The 21,367-nt window shown below is 45.7% G+C and overlaps 1 protein-coding gene across 3 annotated transcripts in view; it reads right to left on the bottom strand.

The window, feature by feature from the left end:
- Window positions 1-1,380: 1,380 nt before the first annotated feature.
- trip10a (thyroid hormone receptor interactor 10a) overlaps window positions 1,381-21,367 on the bottom strand; it is a 45,285-nt gene continuing 25,298 nt past the window's right edge. For 2 of the 3 annotated variants that reach the window (XM_072675293.1, XM_072675294.1), the window contains 10 exons: window positions 20,866-20,970; window positions 18,218-18,346; window positions 17,909-18,055; window positions 16,585-16,773; window positions 11,571-11,747; window positions 8,333-8,442; window positions 6,773-6,905; window positions 6,595-6,683; window positions 4,504-4,637; window positions 1,381-3,007 (listed from right to left, as the gene is read on the bottom strand). In XM_072675293.1, the coding sequence (XP_072531394.1) occupies window positions 2,856-3,007; window positions 4,504-4,637; window positions 6,595-6,683; window positions 6,773-6,905; window positions 8,333-8,442; window positions 11,571-11,747; window positions 16,585-16,773; window positions 17,909-18,055; window positions 18,218-18,346; window positions 20,866-20,970 (1,365 nt within the window). In that variant the 3' untranslated portion in view covers window positions 1,381-2,855. The remainder of the gene's footprint in view (window positions 3,008-4,503; window positions 4,638-6,594; window positions 6,684-6,772; window positions 6,906-8,332; window positions 8,443-11,570; window positions 11,748-16,584; window positions 16,774-17,908; window positions 18,056-18,217; window positions 18,347-20,865; window positions 20,971-21,367) is intronic. The other variant, XM_072675295.1, reaches the window with a different exon arrangement.

The following is a 21,367-nucleotide window of genomic DNA, read 5'->3' on the forward strand; positions in this document are numbered from 1 at the left end:
TATGGTCCTAACGGTTAGCTTTTAGCCTTACCCCTCAGGATCCTCCAGGTTTGGCTTTCTCGAGTCTTACTAGTGAAAAAGCAAGCAGGAAGCTTCCCTTCTGATGGCAGCTTAGCTCCAGTTTGTTTTTCAGGGAGCAGATGACGGAGAGAAAAGATAGCATTAGCTTTTAGCCTAGCGCAGAGCCTTGTTTGATTCTTCACAGGCACAGAGCCAAGTGACTGACCCAGTTCTACGGAGGTCCAGGCAATAGCTGCAAGTGAATGTGTCTCAAGCGAAAAGGAGGGAGGCCACCCAGACACCCATGACTACTCTAAATACTACAACTGTTGCCTGGGTTCTCCACCAGTCGAAGCTTAATGGGGGAACGAACGTCAAAGAGAATTACACCCCCACTACAGCTCACCCAAAGGCATGTGGGAGACTCCAAGGTCAACTGGAAGAAAGTTCACATCACCACGAACACACCGTCCCCACCGTGAAGCATGATGCTGTGAAAGCTACACAGAAACGGTTTAAAGACCACAAGACAAAGGTTCTGGAGCGGCTGAGTAAAAACCCAGACCTCGATCCAACAGAGAATGTGTGGCAGGGTTGGAAAAGGGCTGTTCATGCCCGAGTGTGAGCCAGTGTGAGTGTCCAGATGCGTGAGCCTGATTGAGACCCATCCATAACATCCCACAATGTTGCGATAACAGCCAGAGGTTCATCTACTTAATACTGACTTGAGGGCAATCACTTATTTTATTATATACATTCCAACTTATCTGATTTCACTCAGATATAAAAAATGTGTTTTTTAATAAATGTATATATTGACCGTGATTCCATTTATAAAAATCAATAAAACAGGAAAACAAGGGGAATCATTTTATAGTCACATATAATCATATGAGAATATCACGACAACCCCTGGTTTTGAACGAACTGGGCCTGGGACGTCACAGACGTGACTGGGTTTGCCGCGCTTATAATAACTAGTGACACTAGTCAGTAATACCTGACAAAGAACACGTGGCCGGACTAAATCCAAAATGTCATGGCAACAGGGTGGTAGCATCTCAGAAAGCACCAATTTTGTGTGATATTTTGAAGCCAGCTTGGTAAAGGGGTTCCGAGAATGGACTTCTCACACATTGAGTGCCTCCCAGTGGCAAAACAGTGGGGCACCATGAGTCATGAAGACTCCAGTGAGTGGTACAGAGCAATCGATGAGCCACTGCAGATCCTCAGCTGAGTCTGATCACCTAATCCAGCTGCCATAACCTAATACAGTCCACGCCACAGCGTCTCAATAGTGTTATTAGGTCGGTGGTCTTAATATTCTGATTGTGCGAGTATACCCCCCCCACACTAATAAGAGACACAAGACACCTGATAATTTGGGAAATGTGCTCGACATTTATAAAGTCCCTAGAGACAGTAGACAGTATTGTAAATGTTACATACACAATGCTTAACTACAAGGCACCTGGACAAAAAAAAAAAAAAAAAAAAAAGAGAGGGAGAGAGAGAGACAGCCTCGCATGTAGAGCACAGATTCTGCACTCAAATATACACACTACAGCCCTGCGTGTCCCCCCCAAACACGTTCCTGACCTTATCTACTGCATACTGGAATCAGCTCAGACTATACAATCTTTATTCGTTAAGGATGACAAGCTAGTAAGACAATAGTGGTGCTGTGATTACTAAAATATATTATTTCTTATATATATTTATATAAATATGAAAGTCCTAAAATGTTGCACACCTTTAGTTTCCTTGCTTTTTTTATTTATTTATTTATATACATGTTAATTCTTGATAAACCGTGTTTATGTGATTTTACCTGTGTCCGTGTGTGTGTGTGTCCGCGTGTGTGTGCGCAGTTACCGCTTACTGAAATGTGACCACACAATAATGAAAAAAAAGGATGAATAAATTATGATCTTGCAGCTTTGACTCATATCTGCTTATCTCTGCAGTTTGTAGCTGGGAAGTGTAATAAGCCCTCCATGGCGGATGTTCGTGATGTACACTTAAGTATGGAGCTGATTGTCTTAACATTTAATTCCCTGTTAATCGTAATATTCCTAAAAGCAGAAGTGTTGGACCTTATTATCAACTGGTTTCCGACAAGCTCTCGCGCTGTCTCTCGCACACACTTGCACACACAGTCCATCCCACTAAAATTGCACACATAGGCAAGCGTTTGCAAAGGAGTGGCGCTTAATGGCATGTGCGCTATGAGTGAATGTTTAAACTGAAGAATAAGAAGAAGAAAAAAAAAGCAACAAGTGAAGACAACAGGGAGGTCAGGGCATGCCTTGTTCTCCACCCAGGCTTAGAGGGAAGGTAGCTATGGTTACGATTATTCATATCCTCGTGAGCCAGCGCTGACTAGGCGGCGTCAAGCCGATGACTGCATCACTCTCGTCCAATTCCCACGTGCTTTATGGATGAGTCCCATTCGGATAAAGCCTCCAAACACCAGCCCCCTCTGGGGTTTGTCCCAGTTTGATGATCATGGAAGCCTGAGGGAGTCCGGAAGAGCATCCTAAGCACATGCATGCTCACTGCAGCTCGGTCTAGACCAGTGGAGGAAAGCAGAAAAAACAAAAAGCAACAAAACAAAGAAAATGAGTCCGACGTTTCTCTCCGACGCATTCTCACCAGAACCCGACAATATAAAAGTCCATGTACAAGTCTAGAGTATCCTCCAGCTCTCTCTCTGTTACTCTCTGCACCCTGAAGAGAGCGCTGCTCTTTGCCGGATGATGAGCCGTGATGGGAAGTTACTCCAGGGCTGGGGGGGGGGGGGTGGCGCTGTACAGCGGCTGCATAGGGGGGTTAACAGGGAGGGGTGCGGTGGATCACTTGTTGAGTGTGATGGTGGCATAGGAGGTGGGGATGTAGCCTTCGTCACCGTTGTTCCGCCGCACTCGCGTCCAGCCGTCACCTTTGTCCTCCTCCACCACGGCAAGGACCTCGCCCTCCTGCATGGAGATGGTGCCCTCGCTGGAGCCTGTGAACAAGAACGGCAGGCAAAAGAAACAAGTGTGTGTAATCGGACTTGATCTGAGTCATCAATTTGGGACTAGGGTTTGGTGGTATAGCGGTAATATTGGTAGTATACCGCGGGATCTCAAAATCAGGGTGGCATTTCAGTAAAATGATGGAGTGTTTGATGAGCGACTTACAAGGTTACTCATATTACAGAGGTGGGTCAGTGTAGGGTTAGGAGTCTTGCCCAGGGACTCTTATTGGTGTAGCGTAACAGTCAACCAGACTGGGAATCGAACCCCAGTCTCCCACATGGTGTGGTAGCTCAGTGGCAGGTAGTGGTGTTATCTGTTGCGCCACACCAACCACCAACATCTGCTGCTCTTCATCTTATTAAACCAGTCTAATTACACTGTCTGTAATGAAACATGTAGCTGATCAGTGTTTATTAAGCACTAACAGTCTCCTCAATATGCTTAGCATATTGTGTATCACGATAAAAATAAATAAATAAATAAATAAATAAAAAAAAGATAACAATCAAGAATAGAAACCCCAGATTAAATGGCCAGAAATCCTTCCAAGTTTTTTGGACAGATAGACAGACAAAAATGATCTATAGTATACCGCATCTGTCAAACATGGTGAAGGCGGCGTTATGACAAAGAACTGGCACATGGCTAGTTTCAAAACTAGTTTTACTCCGAACGGAAAGTGTGCAGGTGACGAAGCACCACACTGAGTCGGCATCCCTGTGGTTAGTAAAGCATAAAAGGGCTCACCATCTGAAAGCTCTCTTAGAATTCATAATGACAGACCAGCAATTTACAGCTTACACTGTATGCAAATCTTGCAAAAGGGTTCTCAAAACCACTGCAGGGGGGCAGAGCAAATAGCTTTAAACAGGAAACTTTGAAGCTTCCAGGGCATGTGACATTCTTATTAGGCCCAAATGCTCAATAAATGTGAATCCATTCGGCACTTTTGGAACGTTTGGAACAACTCAAGTGGGACAATTGACTGCAAGGGCTCAGGAATCAGAGGACAGGACAGGAGCAGCCAAATAAAACGAACAGGACTGAAACTCCATGTTGTCATAAAACTGCAACACAAGCCATTAAACATCTACATTATATGGACAAAAGTATTGGGACACCTGCTCAGTCTTTGTGGTTTTTTTTCGGAAATCTAGGGGGGGGGGCGGTTCTCTGGCTTTTGTTGGAGTAACTGTCTCTACTGTCCAGGGAGTCCTATAGGCATGGTGCCAATAGGTTGATGTTCATCTGCTCCAGAGAGTCCTATACTATTGCCAGTACGTCTCTACAGCGACTAGACAAACTGTGTGTGATGTGCATTTGCACATCTGTGTCAGCAATAGGTGCAACGTAAAGCAGTTGAAGCGTTCATGAGAAGGGGTGTCCACAAACATTTGAACATATAGTGAATGTAGTCAGATTTATGCAAGAGTACAATTCATGCTGCTTTTCAGTAGCAACGCAAAGCCATTTCCAGTCATACCTGGGAAGTTGTAGAGTGCTGTGCATTGGCCAATTGGAGAGGACAGCTCCTCTTCCTCAAAGTCATCATCAAACTCTGCGTAGATGGCCTGGGAGGCATCAGGGGTGCTCTCATCCGAGTGGGCTCCATCAGGACTGTGGGGAGAGAGGCTAGGTAACTCATTTGAAAAAGTGCATGGAAAATCCTAAAATGCTGATCTAGCAGGCCTGGAAGGTATTCCAGAAATAACACATGATGGAATTAATCTAATAACACTTTGTTCTACTTTGTCATTGAAAATATTAAGGTTGATTTATGAGCTATAGGAATACCTTTTATTAAATCTCAGTGAACATAGCACTTCCTTTTCTTATCCAGTACTAGAATTCACTTAGTATTTGGACACTGACAGATATGCATTCTTAAAAAGAAGAAGAACTGCACTGCTGAGCCCAGCAACACCAAAAACCTTGGAGGACCAAACCTGGACGTGGGTTATTTCCTTGGTGAAGAAACACCCCCGCCCCCCGCCCCCTTCACAACATCTACTCAACTCGAGAACACTCTTGAGGATGCAAAAGTACCACTGACCACAAAGTCTACAATCAGGAGACGCCTTTATGGATGTAACACAGAGGGATGCTAACCACAATTGGCTGCACCATCTCAGATTCTGCCCCTACCAGCCCCACAATACTTAGCAGGTCCACTTGTGCCACCAAAACAGCTCTGACCCTTCAAGGTATGGTTGCCACAACACCTAGAAGCTTGAACTTTGCCAGCAATCTGTGCTTCAGTAGTTTTTTTTGTGGGACCGAACAAGATGAGCCTTCACTCATCTGTAAGCCATTGGTGCCCCTGACCCCGGTCTCTGGAGCATGTTTGGTAGGTACTGACCACTGCATACTGGGAACACCTGATGTTTTGGAGATGTTCTGACCTTTCAAGTCGCCTACTCATCATATTTTGTCTCTTGTCAAAGCGGTTCAGATTCTTACGCTTGTCCATTTTCCCTGCCTCCAACAGCTTCATCCTTTACCTTTAAGACCTGACTGTTCCCTTGCTGCCTAATATTAACACCCCAGTCCTTGACAGGGGCCACTAGAACAAGATACGCGACATATTATTCACTTAACATCAGTGGTTTTAATGTTCTGGCTAGGAATTAGTGGACAGGACAACAGCATTCAAATGAAATAAACAGGACTGAAACTTCACATTATGTTGTCATAAAACTGCAACACAAGCACGTCTATATGTACAATATATGGACAAAAGTATTGGGACACCTGCATATTCATTGTTTCTTCTGAAATCAATGAAAAAAGGGGTTCTGTCTTTACTGTCCAGGGAAGGCCTTCAGTGACAAGTGATTAGTGAGGTCAGGATCTTGGATGATCACCACCCCACCTCATTCCCAACTCATGCCAAAAGTATTGGTTAGAACAGCATCATTCCAGAGAACACTGCTCTACAACAACTAGACAAGCTGTGTGTGCGTATATTGTCCAGAGTTAGACAACCACTGCAAAAAACAGTAAATTTGCTGTATGCAATATTTGATACATTTTTATTAAACCCCTTAAAATAAAGCTAAAAGTCTACACTTCTTGATTGCTCCACTGTGTTTGTGTACAAAAGCAAACTTACAAAGATGGTAAGACACTGGAGTGTCACAGCCAAAATACTTATACACCCAATAATACTGTAAAAACCCATGTATCATTCGTTGCCTTAAGACAATATCAGAGCGCGAGACCTTCGATCCCAGTATCTAATGTAAACATGGACCTGAGGACATTTCAAACCCATGGAAAACCACAGTGTATCACAGCCAAACCCACACTCCGTTTACTTAACTGAGAAAATAGTGCAAATTAATCACCATCAGCTTCCTTGCCAACATCTGGTTAATGTTATGACCTCAAATAGTTCATTGTTGGCATCGCTTGGAGTCCAGCCAATCACCAAGCAGTGATAACCCTTCCCCCCACTACTGAACCTGAACTTTATTTAAAGCAAACATGTAAGGTTGAGATAAGGTTATCGTGGTTGTGCGAGTGTGTGTGTGTGTGTGTGTGCTCTGTAGCTTGTCTGGAAGATAAGACTGACCTGTACACATTGTTGCCGCTATTGTTGTTCAGCGAGTGAGTGGAGTAACGGAGCGTCTCTCCTCGACCGCCGGCTCCTGCGAGCCATGACTACAACAGAGACAGCAGTGTCAAAACAGCACACGTCTGCGTTTGTGTGTGAAGACAGACTTTTAAAAGTGGGGTTTGTGCTGCAGTACTTCGTATTTGCTGAGCTCCCCTCGGAGCCTCTCGATGTTGTGGGTAGTCTGGGTGATCTGCGGGGCCAAGCTGGCTGGATCGCCCATCTGAGGATTCTTCTCATACACATCTTTCATCTTGCCCAGAGCCTCACTTCACAGGGATGGGAACGGAGAGAACAGGGAGAAGGAGAAACACAGACAGAACGAATGACTATCCAAAGTAAAATCTAGTCTAAAATCTCTAATCTTTCTCATTTTAAACAGACACTTTTAAGCACTTTCACTCCTACGGTCATAAAAGATCTATAAAGCATAAAAGATTTTTCAAGAAATAAAGCAGATTATTTAGCTTTTTCCCCCAAGTACTTATTTTTGCCTTTACCAGACAAACTTCCACAGAGGTCCATCCACCCACATTTGTGAAGTTCACACACCAAAAACAGTCGGAATTCACTTTTCCACAATCCTCTTCCACCCTTCTGTTACCATGCCTTTAAGACTGGCTTACGCTCAGCAATCCGTGCTTCAGACGTTCTTTGATGGGATCAAACCAGTTGGGCTAGCCTTCGCTCCTTACTCACACCCGTAAGCCATGGGTCTCCATGACCGTGGTTGCTGGTTCAGCAGTTGTTCTTCATGGAGAACGTTTGGTAGGTAAGGACCACTGCACACCAGGAATACTCCACAAGACCTGTTTAATGTTCTGACCTTTCAGTCGTCTAGCCATCGTCTAGACCAAGCTCTGGCTCGTCAAAGCGTCTCAGATTCTTATGCTTGCCGATTTTTCCTGCTTCCAACACCTTCTTCATCTTCAAGACCTGACTGTTCACTTGCTGCCTAATATGACCCTCATCACCCTTGACCGGTGCCACGGTTTGTTATTCACTTTACATCAGTGGTTTTAATGTTATGGCTGATGGATAAATGACCCAAGAATTTCTGTTTTCGTTCTGATTGGTTGTTCTGCATTATGTACAATTGAAAGAGCAAGTCCACCCTCAATAATCAGAGGTACAATTGAAAAACGTACATTACGGGGTGGATAATGAGCGTGTGGAGGTAGAGCTTAGTGCAGAGCAGGCAGTGAAGAAGACTCTGAAAGTGGCCAATCAGAGGCTTGAGCATCTGCCTTGTACGTTGGTGTGGCAACCAGCAATCTACACATGAACTCATTTTAATTACACATCAATTCTAGTAATTCACCTACTTAAGGATTATATTAGAGGCTACCTTCAGAATCTGAGAATCTGGCCTATGATGTCCTGCAGTTTGGCAATTTTCCCCATTACTCCAACCAACACCTCACCTCATAAAGCTGCTAACTGGTTCACGTAAGCCTCCACGTAAACGTCCTCCCTGCTCAAACTGCTGCACTGTTAACCTCAGACGTCTACACCACTGAATCTCCATGGAGACAGAGAGCTGCAACACAACCTCAGAGTCCGGTGTGCTCCATAGGGTGAAAATAAAAATAAATAAAAAAAAGGGGGGGGGGGTGTTTGTCGGAGAGGGTGGATGTTGCTGCAGCTAGCTGTCATAGCAATGGTTGCCAGGGAGATGGCGCGCCACTCCGCTCACCTCTGATCCAGCTCCTTCTGCAGCTCCTTACTGATGTCATCGATTTTCTGCTGCAGCCGCTTCCTGCGCTGCTCCGGTGGGAGGTGGCCAAAGTCCTCCGTGGCAGCCGGCTGAGGAGACGGGAGGTGGGGGGGGGGGTTGTAATCAGTCATGCATGTAGAGCACACGGGGGAAGTACACAAACACACAACAAAAAAAAAGAATAAAAAAAAAAAGAATAATAAAAATATATCATGCCCAAAAATGTATAGAAAGACCAGGGAAAAAAAAAAAAAAGAAGAGACGCCCACAAACACTGATGACTGTCCAGCACCACAAGCCCAGCACAGATGTGAAATACTGTGGTGGTGGTGGGGGGGGGGGTGTTCCCTAAACACCTGTATGGCAAGCCATCACCTTCCATGTACCACCAGTATCTGCCACTGAAAGGAGCTCCCTGCCAGACTTACAAACAAGTAACTGGGAGGTTCAAATATAAGCTAGTAGCCTTGTGTGTCAATGTTTGTGCCTGCATAATCACCTTTTCCTGTTTGTTCCACACACACACACACACACACACACACACACACACACACACACACACACACACACACACAACACTGTGCAGAAATCCGACTCCACCCTTTCATTTATTTAAAGGTGTCTTTCAGTACCTTCTATTGTTCTCTGACGTATAAACAGTAAGTGTGTAACTTTGGTTGGGGTGAAAAACATGCCTTGAATGGTTTAAATGGTTTAACACGCCCTTTTACAACCCTGTTATTTGGCACTAGAACGGAATAAGTGGTTTTCCCTTCACATTTACATTAAAGACATTTAGTAGAAGCTCTCCTCCAGAGCGACTCAAGTGCTTCACTGTTCACTCAGTCTATATAAACTAGCTAAGGATATTTTCTAAGATCCAAAAGATACCTGTAAGATTAGATACTAATAAACACAAAAAGTCAGTATGGAGGCCACAATGCTCTACACTACACTTCACTACACTACACTTCAAGTCCTCTTTTGGAAGAGCTGGCTCTTCAGTCTGTGTGATGCTGTTCTATTAGCTGTCGTGATGCTACATTTACTCTGAACCACCAGAGGAAAACAAATATGCTGGTGTTTTCTGTGGAGTAATTTGTCCAACTATTTATTCCATAGGATTTATTGAGGCTGGATTTAGGTTGGACGGGACTAAATCAGAATTAGCAATATGTTGACGTCACAAACCTCGATTCCAGCACATAATTCCTCTAGTTCACCTAACCTGCTTCCCCTGGCTCACAGTGTCTCCCTAAAGCACAGCACCACCTGCGTTACTCAGCGCATGGTCATCATACCGATCATACCGGCCACATGCTTGCTGGGTTACCCTCCGAGGCAGCTGTAATAATGGAAAACAGTAACACCGGCTTCCTGATTACACTAACGCCAGCATGTTAGGTACACAGGCACTGCTATGGATACAGGCACTGGGGGGTGGGGGGTTGTTTACATTGCCATTTTGATGCCCTGGCAGCATTTATATATGATCAAACTGCAGGTTTTGAATAAACCATTGGTAAATGCTTATTATGAAACTTCTCTTTGGAATTAAAAGACAAGAGCTTTAATGCTGCAGTTGGATTTCATGAGCTCCGAATATTACTGGACAGTGCTGCCATCTCTGCGGTCATCCCGGGAAACTAAATGGACCCCTCTGGAATGCCACTAGCGCTACCACAGAGACCCGCTCGCTTTCAGAGCTTCCGCCTCCTTGCGCATCACTTTTCCCATCCTTATCTGGCTACTGGCATCAGGAAAAGCCGCCATCACGATTCCTGGTTCCCGTAACGACCCCAGGTTGTGTTTCTGATTTTATATTTATTTTATATTTATTTATTTATTTATTTATTTTTTTTTTTAAAGCGATTCTTTCAACTTTCAAAAGGTTCTTCACACAACTTGCTGAGGTTAAATGACCTCAAAATGGACAATTCAGCCTTTATGACTAGCTGGAATAAACCTTTAGAGGCAGGCATCGTGACAGACGCATGTAGGTGTCATGTCAAGTCTAACCAGTGCTGTTTATCTGTTGAGAGTAGTTTTGGTGGTCTACCAGGTCTTTCATGATTCTAAGGAGTCTTAACTTCATGGTACCGGACTTTCCTTATCCTTATGCAAGTGACCCATCATCTATCTAATCAGACAAATCTCCCGAAACAATGAACGGGCTAGAAAGGGGCCGGAAATTAAATAAATGAAGGGTGGTCTTCGGCTTCTGCACAGTAGAAGCATTACACACAGGCACTATTGCCTTCCACCTAATAATAGAAGTATTATTTCATCTAGTTGAATAATAACTGGTGTGTGCTGACCAAAGTGTCAAAGTTCTGTTTAGCACCATCTTCCACCACTGTGCAACAAGTGCTTTAGTCAACACCCTTACAGTACACCATCATTTCTCACCAGCTTTCCTAAAGAACCTTTTTCGAGAAGATACGGTTTCATGTTGGATGTCCTGGACGTGAGTTTGTTGATTCAGCTTAAAAAAAAAATAAAAAATTAAGAGTATGATGGTGTGTTGTAAATAAACCCAAAGGTTTGACAAAGTTCCAGTGTCCACCCCAGAGTGCATGGCCCCCTCTGCAACATGACTGTCCTCTGGAAATTCGCCTCTACCGTCATGTGAACGGCTGGACCTTGGTCTCCAACAATGAATGTGTACACTGTGCATTTTCTCAGTAATTGTGGGACGAGCTTCGATAAATGATGCATAGGTGGCCGTGCGGAAAATTTGGAAAAATACACAATGTTCCCAAAGAAATTAATAATAATAATAAAAAAGACAAGAGAAGATGCGGTCGCCCCTACACCACTTCACTGTTGATTACCGTGATCCTCTCCAGGGTATACTTCTGAGAGAGAAAGAGAAAGAGAGAGAGAGAAAGAGAGAGAGAGAGAGAGAGAGAGAGAGGCTGTGTGTCCATGACAGCAGTCACACGAGGGGTCTGTAGAAGGATCCGCAGAGGTAATGCAGCTCTCCGAGTGCTCTCGGGACTCTGAATTATTAGATAAGTGTGGAGTCCTAAGAGCGCCAACCCGTCTACATGACTGTGACCGCTCTGTGCACATGACTATTACTCAGGCTAGGATCAATCGGGGCTTTCATTGGCTGCTGAATGGCGTACAGAGGAGGACCACCACCAGCAGCAGCAGCAACAGCAGCAGTGGGTTTCAAAATCAGAGCTCCTGAGCTCCGCCCTTTCTCACTCACCGTTCTTCGGAGGGTCCGGAAGGAGGAGATTCGGGGTTTGACTGTCTTATTGATCTCCTTCAAACAGTACGACAAGGGGTCCCGGCCAAACTTGGGGGATGGGGGTCCGTTAGCGGGCGAGGGAGCAGGGGGAGTGGAGAAGGGCGTGAGTGGAGAGGAGGAGGAGGAGGAGGAAGGCTGAGGGAGGGGCATGGCAGGACGACGAGGGGTGGGGCAAGGCGGGACCAACACCAGATACAGACCCAGAGGAAAACGGGACGTGGCGGCAGGAGGACGGGGAGGGAGGAGAAGGCGAGGAAGGGAAGAGGGTGAGGGAGACAAAAACACAAGAGACACACATAGATGACAAGGGAAAGAGAGAGACACCATCAAACACCATAAGCAACATCAAAGAGCGAGGAAGACAACACTGGAACAACCTCAGCGGGACATAAAGAAGCAGAACCTAGCCCAACCCACAACCCAACACGAAAGCCCCTTAGCCCAATGCTAAAGCCCCAACCTAACGCTAAAAGCTTACTCCCAAACCTAATGCAAACCACCCTCCCAGCTAAAGCTGATACCCACCTCCCAAATGTTAAACCCCCTACCAAGCCTAATGCTAAACCCTTTCCCCAATGCAAAAGGCTAAGGCCCTAAACCCAATGCTAAAAGCTAAAGCCCTAAACCCAATGCTAAAAGCTAAAGCCCGACCCCAATGCTAAAAGCTAAAGCCCTAAACCCAATGCTAAAAGCTAAAGCCCGACCCCAATGCTAAAAGCTAAAGCCCTAAACCCAATGCTAAAAGCTAAAGCCCGACCCCAATGCTAAAGGCTAAAGCTCAAACCCAATGCTAAAAGCTAAAGCCCAATGCTAAAACCCAATGCTACTCCCCCAGGCCAAATGCTAAACCCTCCCATGCCAAAGCTAAAGCTCAAACCCAATGCTAAACCATCCAATGCTAATAACTTGACCCAGCACAACTCTAACCCCCAGCCTAACACTAAAGCCCCACCCCAGTACTAAAGCCTTAACTTAGCACTTAAACCCTACTCAGGTCCAGCGGCTAAAGCCCCAACCAATCACTAAGAACCCCATGCCCCAACATTCAGGCCCTAATCCAACACTTCAAACTCAGCAAAGCAACAACAGGGTGATGGAGAAGTGTGGCTCCACTGGATTCGTACACTATATGGACTAAAGTATTGGGACACCTGTTTATTCATTGTTTCTTCTGAAATCACGAGTATGTGATTGGACTGTCTCTACTGTCCAAGAGCGTTAGTGAGGTCAGGGTGTTGGAGGATGATCACCACCCACCTCATCCCCTGCCCCCTAACTCATTCCAAAAGTATTGGATGGAGCACCATCATCATTCCAGAGAACACAGTTCCACTGCTCCACAGCTCAATGCTGGGGGAGGGCTTTCTACCCCTCTAGCCAACACCTGGCATTAGGCATGGTGCTAATAGGTACATGTTTATTATCTGCTGCAGAGAGCCCTATTCTATTGGCAGTACTTCAGCTACTTAAATGACAGAGCATAAAGTAGCGGAATGCGTTCATTAGAAGGGGTGTCCACAAACATTTGGACATAGTGTATATTCCAAACTTCTCATTTTAAACTTGGCCAAATGTAGGGCGTACTCCACGACCACGGTTTCAGTGGAGCCACACTTTGCCAGTTTACCAGTGCTGTCTGTAATGACAGCATGTTTACAGTAAAACACTGCAGTGGAATGACAATTTCACCAACCAGTCAGAAACGCCATGAAAAACAGAGCTGCGTCTAGCGCACTCCGCTAATCTCCGCTAGCAAAGGCTAAACATTTGAGACGGGCCCGATAAACATCTGCAACTTCTGAATGGGGCCTACAGCACATCTAAGGGCAGAACGGGATAAACTCAAGTGCTAAATATAAACTTCTCCTGTAAATTAGCTCCTCCTTGCCTTAGGATGGCCGAGAGGCATTCTGGGGAATGAGCTTGGACGGGTAGTACACAGCTAAGCATCTCTTTAACACCATGCTGCTCTGAAGGGTGGGAGGAGTTTCACTAGACCTGTGCTATTGAGGGAAGCGAGATGGTGGAGGAGGTTTACAGCATGGCCAATCGTTTCTAGGGGGTGAAGTTTCTTTGGCTCAGCCATTTCATTGGTTGGTTTAAGAGACAGACACACGGCATGGGGCAGTGCTGCATGCAGACTGGGCACTGCGGAAGGAGACACAAGGTATAAGAGGGTCATGCGGCGGACACACACAGGCAGGATGGAGGAGTTATGCAGTAGTATGCAGAGCGGAGAGGAAAAGTAGAGGAATTCTGCAGTGGTACGGGACGTCACAGCTACAGCAGCAGTCAGTCAGTTTGTCAGTCTGAATTGGTCAGGAGGAAGGAGCCAATGGGGGCCCTCTGTTAGCGCAGTCAGAGAGTGCAGTCCTAGGTCAGATGGTGAACACCAGCTTGTGGCGCATGTTACGATGTGAGATATGGCAAAACAATAATACTTGATGTCTGAAGGCATCATCAATTCATGATCAGAGATGGCACGATCACACTTTTCTTCTTTTTTAAAACCAATCTAATAACAGAGAAGTGTACAGGTACTGGAGTACTCCTTTAAGGTGCTTATAATGGAGTATACTTCGCTACCTCAAAACACATAAGGCATCTGTACCTACTCCAGCTGATATTGGATGGCTTCAGTAACAATGAACGTATAATTCTCCGACATGTTTGGCACGTCATCCGCCGAGGAGAAAACATCTCGTGTAGAAGATATAGTCCCTCTCAGCATCTAACGCTGCACTGGTTAGATGCGGCGTTATCCCAGTAACTAACTGCTCTGGGCAGGGCTTCCCATAGGCACTGTAGAAGAAAACTGGACCTTCAAGAGTAGGCCTCTACTGACTGTTCCAGACATGACAACCTACCCATGTCCTTCGGCTATTGGAGTAACAGAACATGCTTGTTTTTTTACTCTTAAAGAGCAACGCCATTGCTCTTTCTGGGTTCTGGAGGAACGGCCACTGGTCGCCGTGACGTAATCATGGCCAAGCCTTCATGCAGTCCGACTGAGAGCAATCTGGCGAGTCTGGCGATGGAATACACTGGTTTTGTTAGAAACAAGGAGCCGCTATAACGTGCAGAGCAGTGTGCCACGGCCAGTTTAGGGAAACGCTTCTCTAGCTAAAGGCAAACACAATGCTCCGCAGACAGGGAGCAGGGACAGGGAGAACAGTGCTGCTGACGCTGCTACCCCAGGCTTAATACATATCATGTATGAGTCATATAACCCCAATCATATTTGTGTCAAATCCTGTAGTATTTCTCCACTGCTTCAGTTCACATGATTCTTTCACTTTCAGTGACGGTTCTGTACTTCTCAGCTTGCAAAAATCTCGTGTGGCGGATCAAAGCTCGGATTCCTTTTTCCGACTGTAGGGGGAGCCCAGAAGCAAGAAACGTCCATACCGTCGCTGAAACCTTGAGTATCAGCCAATAAAAATTCGCCTTTAATTGAAGCACTTCTCTACTGAGCATCTAAAAACGCAAATTCTCACATTTACCAGAGTGACTTTCAGTGCATTTACAGGTCGATGAACACAGATTTAGGAGTCTTGCCAAAGGACTTTTATCGGTGTAGAGTGGTGCAAGGAGTTGAACCCTTGCCAGCCACAGAAAGGACAAAGGGAAGGGCAATGTTGTTAGCCACTATGCCATCATGCTTACCACCCCCCTACCCCCACCTGTTACTATACAGTTTATGCAGTTCCTACTCGATTTGTTTTTAAAGCCACTACACTACATGGACAAAAGTATTGGGACATGCTTATTCATCGTTTCATCTAAAATCAAGGGTATTTATTTAAAGAAATAATAATTTGGAGCACTGCGAGGATTTGATTGCATTCAGCTACAACAGTGCTAGGAAGGTCAGGATCCACAACTGGACCCAAAAATATTGGATGGAGAGAGAATGGTTGGGGGGGGGGAAGGTATACCCCCACGTCTGGCATTAAGCATGATGCCCATAGGTTCCTAATTATCTGCTCCAGATTCTATTGGCAATACTACTTCTCTACAAAGACTAGACAAGCTGTGTCAGCAACGGGTGCAACTTAAAGTAGCTGAACGCATTCATTTAAAAGGGTGTCCACAAATATTAGGACATATTTATGGACATATAGTTTATGATGATGATATCTGAACATGCTGCTCCACAGACTCTCATTCGCAGAGGACTGAATCAGAGGATGTTAACCAGATGCCACTGCCAGTGGTGTCTTTCCTGGTGCTTGACGTTTCACAAAGGTGTCATTGTGACGGGACTGAAGGGTTTATTCTGTACGGCATAACAGTAGAAGTGTGTGTTTGTGCGTCATGGCCCGTGGAGGAACTGACAGTTGTTGTACCCTGCTTGGATATAAGCACAGCTAAGCTCCGGTCATGCGCTGGGAACATAACAAAAGAGCTCACAGCCAGAGAGACAGCCATGCAAAAAAATAAAAATGGGTTTGAGAAACGTGTTTGTGCGTGTGTGTGTGTGTGTGTGGGTGGGGCTGTGTATTCGTTTAGAGAGAAGAGAGTGGGCGAAAGGGTTTTCAAGGTTCAGAAAATCATGCATTTCCTAACAGGGCAAAAGGTGTGGCACACCACAGCTTTTCTACTGGCTATTTCTATGGCTATGCCAAGTCCGTACACTACAGCACACAGTCAAAACATCCCCCTAACTGCAATTAAATAATGAACAAGCCCATATAAGGAGGTCAGTGTAGACCCACACTGTAACTACACTAAGGGACATAGCTCTGAATGACATTACTTTAAATGCAGACAGGAGTCGGGTAGAAAAATTAAAGGCTTGGGTGATTTTCAAAGCGACAGTTTTACAACAGGGAATTACTAAATTACATCTTTCTAGGAATTTGTAATATTCACAGCACTGCTTCACTCACCCGGACAGATTTCTTCACAATCCTGAGTAATAAGTACTACATGTATACACGCTGGCCTAAATCTCTGGCAGGGTGCCTACCTTGCTCTTCTTGCTGAACAACCAGAAGGGCTTGCTCTTGTTTTTGCCCAGCAGATCCAGAGGACCCTTGGGGGTGCCCAGACTGCTGTCAGAAGATGCACGGTTTATGCCCTGACTGTAGTCCTCGAACTCCAGGTCGCCAGGCCGCTCGAAGCCCGATTTGTGCTGCTCTATGAGGACCAAGGAGTCCTAGAAACACAGATACATGTCAGAGGCATGGGTCAGTTTCGTGACGTGTTGTGAGAGGGTCTTAATATGAGACAATGCGCCACTACCTCACAAAGTGGCCCCAGGCTGCACCCCTCAGTTCAAGCATTTGATTAAGATATATTAAGGAAATGACTAATTGCATCTGAATCTGAACAGTGGAATACAGACAGAGAAAATAACACACCTAAGTCCATTTAGGCATGTTAAGCATGGTGGCGGTAGCAGCGTGGTGATGGTACCAGGGAAGCCGTTTTGATTCCCATGAAACTGGTACAATGCAAAGTCCATGATGACTGTGTAAACCTATGACCTCTTCCATAACAATATTTCGGGTTTATATTAAAATTGTCAGGCTTTTGGGGTGGCCAAAACAGGCATGCAGCAACAAATCCTGGAAGAACTACTTCACCTCACTTACTTTATATTTTATATAAGTCATGTTAAGTTCCTACCCCCTAGCCAGGTGTCCTCCGGTCACACTGTCCGCACTTGTTTGTTTGTGTTGCACTTGTGTCTTGTATGCACTGTCTATGTTGCACCATGGTCCTGGAGGAACGTTGTTTCGTTTCACTGTGTACTCTGTATGTAGTTGAAATGACAATAAACCCACTTGACTTGACTTGACTTGACTTGACATGAGGCTACCAAGCATGGCGCTGCACTGAGTGAAGGTGGGAAGGAGGAAACCAATTCAGTGGCCTTTGACTACAGGGGGTGGGGGTGTTGGTGGGCAATGTGGGCCTTAGGGAGGCCTTATGTCATTTTTAAATCAACTATACAGCTTGATTACAACTGGTACAGCTGTCCGAGCCTAGGCAAAGTACCTGGAAACCGAGTACAGGTGTAACTGGGCCTTAGTCCGAATGCATAAAAGTCCTGTGTAATCGAAAAGCTTAAATCTCAACTGTAAAACCTACAATAATTAAAAGATACCAACATAATCAAAACAGAAGAATTCAATTACTTGATATTATTTGAAGAACTGGATCATAGTAAAGCCAAGCAGATTCACCTCTCAGAGCGAGGCTTGTTTAAAATGGGAGAAGACTGCTATCTGGGCTTAGCTAGAAAATAAAAGCCAGGTGTGTGAGGTGATCGCGGACGGTAGGCTCACGTTCTTCTCATTGACGTTGGTGCCGGCTCTGGTGATGCCCTCAAGGCACTTCCCGATGATGGGCATGACGTGCCTCTCAGTGTCAGCAAACAGGATGTAAGTCTGAGCCAACTTCCGCACACGCCCCTCATCCATGTCCTGCAGCTTCTGCAAGAGAAAAACATGCGCACACACCCCTGCCCTCATCAGTCCCTCATTCACGCTACAGCTAACCATCACCTACACACCAGGACACCTGGTGAGACAGTTATTCCGGAGAATGAGCAGGAGGAGGAGGAGGAGGATGAGGAGGATCATGCTATCGCTTACATTAAATATGAGAGGCATGTCGGTGAAGTAGAACTGGTTCTGCTCCTTGTTGTACTTCTGCAGCTGGGCGGCGTAGTCGTTCTTGCACTCCTCCGCTATGTGTGTGCGCATGTGCGCCTGCTGTTTGGCCTAAAACGTACACACAGTAGTCTGGTTAGTGTAGAAAGACAAACATTGATATTAGAAGGAAGTGGGGAGGGTCTGGATAGAGAAGCAGTAGAGCTACACACATGCTACATGCATAGCTGGTCTAGTTAGAGTTACAGTGCAATTCTTGCAGCACCAGGTAACCCCCCCCCCCCCCCGCCCCATCTTTCTGTTTACACATAAACAAACACAGAGCTACTTTGCCTACATTTAAGTGTGTATACATGTCTCTTTAATGATCTCAGGTTCTGTCTGTAGCGTGCTACATTGTATACGGTGTAAACAGTAGGTAGGCTGTGTTTGTGGGAAAGCTGTGACCACATTAAATGGTTAGGGAGTGTATTTGTGTGCCTGTGGTTTCTCGTGGTGGTTCTTTTACCCTCACTCTGTGTTCGAAACCTGTAGCTGTACTGCGGGGTTGTAATCATTTTGTAACGGTATTAAACAAACAAACAAACAAAAAAAAAACAATACGCCAGAGTTCATAAAAATGAAAAATAATAAATAAATAAATAAATAAATAAATAATAGGTCCTACAGACACCATTTGCTCAAACACACTGGTTAGATTTCTGGCATGAACAAGGACACCAGTGTTACAACAATGGGAGAACACCACGTTCCCCTAAAATAAATTTAGAGAGATGACTGATATTTTGTATCTTATTTCTAATCAGATTTATTCGGATGCAATTTATTTAAAGCTTTTAAGTTGGAAAGGTCGTCTGATTCCATCAACATAGAACTGCAACATATTGAATTGCATCAAGTTACCAGACTTTTTAGCAAATGTTATAACCAGCTCTTCCACCTGCTACAAATTAGCTCTTTTGCTGGGCAAGACATATAACGTGCAGAATGGGTGATCGGCTGGTGACCAGCAGACTAGAGTTCAATTCCCCAGATGGGCAAATGCGCCACCCTACACCAACAATCTTGTGTATGTAAGTGTATGAGCACTTGCACATTTGCCTCAAATGCACAAGTCTGCACCCATTACTGAGCCATTTCTGGGCTTGTTTGGGGGAGGGGCTCAGTATTGCTGGTTTGCTGTTTTCTGTACACATTTGTGTGCATTCTTTGGCCCCCCCTTTTTTCCTATTAATTTGGCACCACCGTTAACCCACCTGTTCACAGCTCCTCCTAGCACTAGCAATGCTCCTGGCGCTAGGAGGGTATGGACTAAACACATGGGAAGCCAGCCGGCACTTCTTTTTGACCTGCCACCGATGCAACACTGCATCTGGGCGGCTGACCTGTTCGGAGGAAAGCGGCGGGTCCCCAGCGCCAACGCACCAGCTAACATTTACATTTACATTTACATTTACGGCATTTAGCAGACGCTCTTATCCAGAGCGACTTACAAAGTGCTTTGCTATTTACCCAAGAAAAACCTCAGCTAGTTTAACTAATAATTTAAAGATACCACTAAGCTTTAGACATTACTAAGCACAAGACAATAAGGCGACCATAGAACTATTCGTCCAAGTACTCTCTGAAGAGGTGGGTCTTCAGTTTGCGCTTGAAGACAGCGAGCGACTCGGCCGTTCGGACACCCAGGGGCAGCTCGTTCCACCACTTTGGTGCCAGGACAGAAAAAAGCCTGGACGCTTGTCTTCCGTGGATTTTGAGGGATGGCGGGTCGAGCCGAGCCGTACTTGAAGCTCGAAGGGCTCTTGGTGCGGATCGGCTTTTGACCATTGCCATCAGATACGGAGGGGCTGGCTGGTCCGTTCTTGGCTTTGTAGGCCAGCATCAGGGTTTTAAATCTGATGCGGGCAGCAGCTACAGGAAGCCAGTGGAGAGAACGCAGCAGTGGAGTGACATGGCTGAATTTAGGAACATTGAAGACGACCCGTGCCGCTGCATTCTGGATGAGTTGCAGTGGCCTGATGGTGCGCAGAGGGAGACCAGCCAGAAGAGAGTTGCAGTAGTCAAGTCTGGAAGTGACGAGAGACTGAACAAGCACCTGGGTGGCCTCTCTAGAGAGGAAGGGTCGAATTCTCCGGATGTTGTACAGAAGAAATCTGCAGGACCGAGTTACGTTTGCAACATGACTTGAGAACGATAACTGATCATCCATGACTACACCAAGGCTTCGAGCTTCTGTAGAAGGAGTGACCAGTGAGTTCTCAAAGGTGATGGCAAGATCGTTTTTTGGTCCAGTAGTTCCCGGGATGTACAGCAGGATGTACACCTGTGGCGGCCAGCATCGCTATAAGAGTGATGAGTGCCATCTACCCACCCGGAGAGAACGTGGCCAGCTGTGCTCTCTCAAACACCTGCTGCTGATGGCAAAGCGACCTGGCTCGTTGTCACGTTGGGCCTAATGACTTAACACCTTTTGCATCTGGCACTTGGCGAATAAAGAAACTACATAGAGGTTTGGGGCATGCAAGCAGAAATTTGTTCTCTCACACACACACACACACACACACACACACACACACACACACACACACACACACACACACACACAGAAAAGAGTGCATGTAAGCTACCTTCTCCACATCGGCTTTCGTCGCATTGATGTCCTGATCCGTTTTCTCTGCATACTGTGCTGCTTTTTCTGCCTCCCGCCACTCTCTTTCAAAGCGTTTTTTACTCTGTCTCACCCACACACACACACACACACACACACACACAATATTAACAATCTGCTTCTGCAAGGGAAGCACATCATCTGAGAAGAAGAAGAAAAAAACCCTGCTTGTCTTGAACTTCAACAAAACACCGGGTGCTGGGGGAGGCATCTGAAATGCCATCAGTGTGTCCATTGATAACAGACCCCTAGCCAAACAATTACCCCCCCCCCTTTCACTCGTTCAATACACTCTCACAGAGCAGACGATGCCTTTGTGGGAGCAGAGGCAATACAAAGCACACACAAACAAAGAGAGCTCACTCTCCGCACAGTCAGTCTCGTCCAAATCACAGAGCAACACTCATCAATCCCAGACTGGACCCTGTCTGCCCGTCTCAATGAGGGGCTTCATACATGGA

The sequence above is a fragment of the Salminus brasiliensis genome, chromosome 3 (assembly GCF_030463535.1).
Source record: "Salminus brasiliensis chromosome 3, fSalBra1.hap2, whole genome shotgun sequence".
Taxonomy (NCBI): domain Eukaryota; kingdom Metazoa; phylum Chordata; class Actinopteri; order Characiformes; family Bryconidae; genus Salminus; species Salminus brasiliensis.